Source organism: Oncorhynchus masou, chromosome 12, assembly GCF_036934945.1.
Source record: "Oncorhynchus masou masou isolate Uvic2021 chromosome 12, UVic_Omas_1.1, whole genome shotgun sequence".
NCBI lineage: Eukaryota > Metazoa > Chordata > Actinopteri > Salmoniformes > Salmonidae > Oncorhynchus > Oncorhynchus masou.
The window spans coordinates 9847987-9855547 of NC_088223.1; the positions used below are offsets into that span (position 1 = coordinate 9847987).

Genomic DNA, 7561 nt, shown 5'->3' on the forward strand with positions numbered 1-7561 from the left:
TGACAGAGTTGGACTATTCCACCTGACAGAGGTTAACTATTTCCCCCTGACAGAGTTGGACTATTCCACCCAGACAGAGTTGGTCTATTCCACCCTGACAGAGTTGGTCTATTCCACGCTGACAGAGTTGATCTATTCCACCCAGACAGAGTTGGTCTATTCCACCCTGACAGAGTTGGTCTATTCCACCCTGACAGAGTTGGTCTATTCCACCCAGACAGAGTTGGTCTATTCCACCCAGACAGAGTTGGTCTATTCCACCCAGACAGAGTTGGTCTATTCCACCCAGACAGAGTTGGTCTATTCCACCCAGACAGAGTTGGTCTATTCCACCCAGACAGAGTTGGACTATTCCACCCAGACAGAGTTGGACTATTCCACCCAGACAGAGTTGGACTATTTCACCCTGACAGAGTTGGACTATTCCCCCCTGACAGAGTTGGACTATTCCACCCAGACAGAGTTGGTCTATTCCACCCTGACAGAGTTGGTCTATTCCACGCTGACAGAGTTGGTCTATTCCACCCGGACAGAGTTGGTCTATTCCACCCTGACAGAGTTAGTCTATTCCACGCTGACACAGTTGGACTATTCCACCCTGACACAGTTGGACTATTCCACCCTGACAGAGTTGGTCTATTCCACCTAGACAGAGTTCCTGTGCATATATGACTGCAAAAATGACTTTAATTTCAATGACTGTAAGCTGTAGCAATGAGGCTCTATGAGAGTGGGTTAGATAAAAAACAAAACAATTAAGAAGATTGAATTTGAACAGAAAATGTACCTAAGTTAACACATTTACTTGCCTCGACCTGCGGCCTCCAACTCACTAAGTCTGCCCTGCCTCTTAGAGAACATGAATCAAAGAAACACAGTCTATTGGAGCTCATTAAAAACAACTGAGGAAATTAAAGAATTCACAAAGGACAACTTATTATCCAAATTACAGCACGCATGACATAGATTTGGTATTCATATTATGCAAATATAAGCAAAACAAAGCTGCAGTAAAAACAAGCCATTATGAATCAAATGTTGATCTGATATGAATGACGATCCAGTCTGAATTATTAATGTAACCATAAACCACGTAATTCAGACACTTTGGATGGGATAAATTGATGTTTACGCATAAATCATGGAGTCAAAGCACTTATTTTGCGGTTAGGTTAGCCTAGGCTACTCACCATGCTATCGTAGTGGATCAGTTCAAGTTCGTACTCCGGCAGTATATCCGTTCTCTTGTTCACCAAGTCGAGGGCCATCTGAGCGGAAGGGAGGCATGCTTGGCCCCCGGGCCAGCCTCCGCTCATCGGGAAGAGGGCACCGATGTAGAGCTTCTTCTTGCCTAGAGCCGGGCAGGACCAAGAGAAGAGTAAAGTCAGCGAGGCGAACATCAATGTCTTGCCAATGATGGAGCGTCGACCCCCGGGTAGACTTTGACAGGACACCGCCATGGTGGAAGTTTTAGAGTGTCAGAAAATGTAGTATGCCGCTGATGGTTGAGGATTGTCTTGGTGACTATTCTCCTCTGATATTGTTCTGCTGTTGCTGCGTCAAGAACTCTTGTAAGTGTGTGTTTTTTCTCGTGACAAAATAAACTATTTATATTCCTCATAAAATAGCCAATCTATCTCAACACTAGTTCTACTGAAGGGTAACGTTGTTTTCGTCTGTAAATAAATGTTTCTATTCAGTCTGAGGAAAAGGCTGTTTTTCTGTCTCTAAATTATTATTCCTCTCTTTGAACTCAACATGTGTTGGACAATAATACGACCCAAATCCACAGTAACCTCTAAGTAAATCCAGTTGGATATCATTTACAGGTAGATATCCTCTTGCAGTTACACGTTTAGCGTAATCAGTACCGGCTGATAGTAAGTTAATTTGAAATTAACGGACAGATAAGGTCAATTAACGATACATGCAGGTTGGAAGTCTCTTAATTGAACTTGCTCGCTCGATATGAATAGCCACCAGAAAACCTGGCAGTGGTAGAAAATGATTTGTATCCTGCGACCATTCTTTGTGTTAGTATTTCCGCTGTCCAAGGTTCTGGAAAAGATGATATCACTGAGAGCGCCCGGCCGCAAAGTCTCGGGAATTAGATAGAGAAATGTTGAGAGAAAATATTAGAAATAATTTAGAGAGAAATAGGAATACATCCGACGGTAACCTACACTGTTCAACCGTGCTCGTTTTAAATACTCATCTGTCCTTGCCCTATCCAATTCCCTACATACTCACTGCTCTCCCGGAAGATATTGCACTATGATTAAATTAAAACGGCACGCTAGGTAGTGCGCATGTTATGTAGGATCAACCGCCGCAATACATAAACATGCCACAGTTGTCTATTCCTGCCCGTTAACGAGGCGCGTGTTGCCAACTCGGCATTTGAATGATGGAATTTTAAACGACAGGTAAGCAGATAACAAGAGTCGAACCCTTCAGCGGTTAAAAACAACACAATAAACGGCCACAGCAGTTTCGGGTGAAACGTAAGTGTTAAAGTGAACAAGGTCCAAGCATTATTTTTTTCTCCCGTCGACTGCAGCAGAGAGAGGGAAATAATTACAGTGGTCCAGGTTTACAGAGGGAGAGAGAGAGAGAGAGAGAGAGAGAGAGAGAGAGAGAGAGAGAGAGAGAGGAGAGAGAGGGAGGGAGAGGGAGGGAGAGAGAGAGGGGGAGAGAGAGAGAGACACAGAGACAGAGACAGACACAGAGACAGAGAGAGAGAGAGACAGACCGAGACAGAGAGAGAGAGAGAGAGGGGGAGAGAGAGACAGACACAGAGACAGAGACAGAGACAGACACAGAGACAGAGACAGAGACAGAGAGAGAGAGAGAGAGAGAGAGACAGACCGAGACAGAGAGAGAGAGAGACAGACCGAGACAGAGAGAAGGAGAGAGAGAGAGAGCGACAGACAGAGACAGAGAGAGGGAGAGAGAGAGCGAGGGAGGGAGGGAGGGTAGGTGGAGGGAGGGAGGGAGGGAGGGTAGTTGGTTGGTTGTTTTGCTCTATCCTTCTCTGTTTCACAAACCACTTTGAATTTGCAATCCCTTAACAGAGCTTCTCAATGACCGTTCTCTCCCTTTTCTTTCCTCAGCCAACTACACACTATAATACTTCATTTTTTATTGTAAACTTTAAAGGTCCAATGTGCCGTTTTTATCTGGGTAGCAATTAACTTATTGAGATTGTTTTCAATTAAAATGGTCAAGCAAGAATTTCTTTAAGACTTACTGACAGTGTCACCAGAAATGCACCATCACACCTCCTCCTCCATGCTTCACGGTGGGAACCACACATGCAGAGATCATCCGTTCAACTATTCTGCGTCTCACAAAGACATGGCGGTTGGAACCAGAAATCTCAAATTTGGACTCATCAGACCAAAGGACAGATTTCCACCGGTCTATTGCTTGTGTTTCTTGGCCCACGCAATGTGGTAGTCCTCATGAGAGCCAGTTTCATCATAGACGTTGATGGTTTCTGCGACTGCACTTGAAGAAACTTTTAAAGTTCTTGAAATGTTTTGTATTGGCTGGCCTTCGTGTCTTAAAGTAATAATGGACTGTCATTTCTCTTTGCTTATTTGAGCTGTTCTTGCCATAATATGGACTTGGTCTTTTACCAAATAGGGCAATATTCTGTATACCACCCCTACTTTGTCACAACACAGCGATTGGTTCAAACGCATTAAGAAGGAAAGAAATTTCACAAATTAACTTTTAACAAGGCACACCTGTTAATGGAAATGCATTCCAGGTGACTACCGCATGAAGCTGGTTGAGAGAATGCCAAGAGTGTGCAAAGCTGTCACCAAGGAAAAGGGTGGCTACTTTGAAGAATTTCAAATATAAAATGTATTTAGATTTGTTTGACACTTTTTTGGTATATATATAAATAATATTACAAAAAATATATACAAAAAAAATAATTTCTAAAATATGGCAATTCTAGTGCAATTGTATTCACTCAGAAAATGATTCAGGAAGATGTTTTTCTTATTGTAATTTACTAAGGATAATGTCTTAACAAGGTAATTAAACTCAATCAAAAATATTTTAAATTTTGATATAGAATTCTGGAGTTTTGTTTGTGTATAAAGTATTTGGCAACAAGAATAATTAAAAAAAATCACAATCATTTCAATTTCAAGATTTTCCACCAAGAAAGTTGCCTCTCCGACCATCACTCTCTCTCGCTTGGTCAAGGAACATTTAAGATACACGCCGATGTGACGATGTAAAACGTATTTCAAGGTCTGAGGGTTTATTGCCAAGGGCTGTCTACTTAGAAGTTGGACTGCAGCCATTGTTAGAGTGGCCAACTCTTTCTTATTGTTCTACTAACTAATTTACCACCAGGCAGGTCATAACTCCATCCCACCAAAACAGGCTGACATTTCAGGTGGTCTTTTCAAACAGCTCTTACACTAAAACGGTATTATCATAATTTTCCCACTATGAGCGTGGAACTGTACAGTATATAAAACACAGAACAATCATGTTTTTGACTGCACTGGGCCTTTAACAAGAGCTGTTTTTTCTCTCTCTCTCTCTCTCTCTCTCTCTCTCTCTCTCTCTCTCTCTCTCTCTCTCTCTCTTTCTCTCTCTCTCTCTCTCTCTTTCTCTCTCTCTCTCACTCTCTCTCTCTCTCTTTCTGTCTCTCTGTCTCTCTCTCTCTCAGCCCTCACTACCACTGTGCTGCATCTCTACGCTCTTCTGGCTAGATGCAAATATTTTAATTACAAATGTCAAGTAATTATCAAAGTAGACCATGGATTCTCTCATTCCTCTGCACTTCTCCATTTGTAATCTCTCCCTCCTCCTTGCTCTCTCTATGTGTGTTTTGTATTGTATCTATTTCCTTCAGATGTAGACCTCTCATCCTTTTTCAAATAGCTCTCTTTTTTCTTCCCTTTCTGATCTACTCTATCACGTCCTTCCACATGCCAATCAATAAAAACATTCAATTTAGCAAAAGGCATTTACCAAACGTAACATAACAATATAATGAACCATTTCTTTGTCTCCCTCCCCCCCTCCCTCCCACACACTACATGGATTCATCCTTACATCCTTACCACCTCTCTCTGTCTTCTTGATGTATATCTCTGTATCTCTCTGTCTGTTTGATGTATATCTCTGTATCTCTGTCTGATTGATGTATCTCTCTGTCTGCTTGATGTATATCTCTCTGTCTGGTTGATGTATATCTCTCTGTCTGGTCAATGTATATCTCTCTGTCTGGTCGATGTATATCTCTCTGTCTGGTTGAGGTATATCTCTCTGTCTGGTTGATGTATATCTCTCTGTCTGGTTGATGTATATCTCTCTGTCTGGTTGATGTATATCTCTCTGTCTGGTTGAGGTATATCTCTCTGTCTGGTTGAGGTATATCTCTCTGTCTGGTCGATGTATATCTCTCTGTCTGGTTGAGGTATATCTCTCTGTCTGGTTGATGTATATCTCTCTGTCTGGTTGATGTATATCTCTCTGTCTGATTGATGTATATCTCTCTGTCTGGTTGATGTATATCTCTCTGTCTGGTTGAGGTATATCTCTCTGTCTGGTCGATGTATATGTATATCTCTCTGTCTGGTTGATGTATATCTCTCTGTCTGGTTGATGTATATCTCTCTGTCTGGTTGAGGTATATCTCTCTGTCTGGTTGATGTATATCTCTCTGTCTGGTCGATGTATATCTCTCTGTCTGGTCGATGTATATCTCTCTGTCTGGTTGAGGTATATCTCTCTGTCTGGTCGATGTATATCTCTCTGTCTGGTCGATGTATATCTCTCTGTCTGGTCGATGTATATCTCTCTGTCTGGTTGATGTATATCTCTCTGTCTGGTTGATGTATATCTCTCTGTCTGGTTGATGTATATCTCTCTGTCTGGTTGATGTATATCTCTCTGTCTGGTTGATGTATATCTCTCTGTCTGGTTGATCTCTCTGTCTGGTTTATGTATATCTCTCTGTCTGGTTGAGGTATATCTCTCTGTCTGGTCGATGTATATCTCTCTGTCTGGTTGATGTATATCTCTCTGCGTTCCCATCTCTCCTGGGAAAATCCACGCTTCTTGCTGGTTAGAAAGTCGTGTGTCTCATCCTCCAACTACCCACATTCATTCCTTTACTTAAGTAGCATCTCCTTCTCTTAATAAGCTACAGATGTCGAACAACTGGCGAGTCACTTGTAAAATGTTCAAATCAGACTGAAATGTAAATAATATTAACTGCACTGTCAGAAGAATGATAAGCAACCACATTATAGTGTTCTGGAGAGTTAAGAGTCATGCACCTTAGCGCCCAATACATTTAACTGACGTTTTGCTGCAAAGCTGATTAGACATTCTGGAGACCGTTTTAAACAACAGGGTCATTTTTTAAACGGAGCAGATAAAGTACCTCTCTCTCTCTCTCTCTCTCTCTCTCTCTCTCTCTCTCTCTCTCTCTCTCTCTCTCTCTCTCTCTCTCTCTCTCTCTCTCTCTCTCTCTCTCTCAAATGTAAGGCCAGAGGCAGTGATTCTATTCTACGTCACATATAACATGTTACTATCCCACCTCCCTCTGTATCTCTATCCTCTGCTGCGGTTGCCAAGGGAGGCTAGGGGAAGCTCTGCCAAAGATGGTCCAGTACAGATGGTTCTAAGAAGGAATCTAAGAACCCTCTAGGTTCTACAGCACTGAGGTATGTCATCTCCATAGTTGCATCCAGAATGGAACCCCATAGGGCTCTGGTCAAAAGTAGTGTTCTCTATAGGGCAGGGCTGCCCAATCATGTTCCTGGAGACCTACCATCCTGTAGGTTTTAACTCCAACCCTGTTCCTGGAGAGTTACTGCCCTGTAGGTTTTAACTCCAACCCTGTTCCTGGAGAGACACAATCCTGTAGGTTTAAACTCCAACCCTGTTCCTGGAGAGTTACTGTCCTGTCGGTTTTAACTCCAAACCTGTTCCTGGAGAGAGACCATCCTGTAGGTTTTCACTCCAACCCTGTTCCTGGAGAGAGACCCTCCTGTAGGTTTTTCATTCCAACCCTAATCTAGCGCCCCTGATTCTAATAATTAGCCGGGGTTGTAGGGAGTGTAGATGTACTGTACATTTTGTGCCACCAGGGCGGCGCTCTTGTCATACCCTCAGCCAGCCACTTGTGAGCAGTGCTATGAACAGCATGGTGGGGAATAAAAGGCCTTGGTTACAGTATCTGAGCAGCAGGCCCGTTGGTTGGCCGGCCGGTTGGTCCACTCCTTGGTCCTGTTGGCTTTATTAGCCTGGGCTACAGCCTTCGACTGTGATCATTAATTCATGGCTCCACTTAAGAGGTTCATTGATTTGAACGAGGTTAATTCGTTTGGGATCGGAATGCTAACTGGGTTGGCTCTCATTGTTTGTATTGCGAGGAGCACAGAGCAACCGTCTCAGTCCTCCACAGCCTTGTCTGTCAAAACTGGATCCCGTCAGGCTTGGTTTCCTGTCGCAGCATTGGTATGCGCCATGATATCCACCAGCCTACACTCTCTGGAGAGGCTGGGATGACAACGTT

General features: G+C 43.0%; 1 protein-coding gene across 1 annotated transcript in view; it reads right to left on the minus strand.

The window, feature by feature from the left end:
• The window catches only part of LOC135549518 (gamma-aminobutyric acid type B receptor subunit 1-like), a 332207-nt gene that overhangs the window by 175704 nt on the left and 148942 nt on the right, over positions 1-7561 (minus strand). Inside the window, exon 7 of the mRNA XM_064979532.1 lies at positions 1191-1351. Within this exon, the coding sequence (XP_064835604.1) occupies positions 1191-1351 (161 nt within the window). The remainder of the gene's footprint in view (positions 1-1190; positions 1352-7561) is intronic.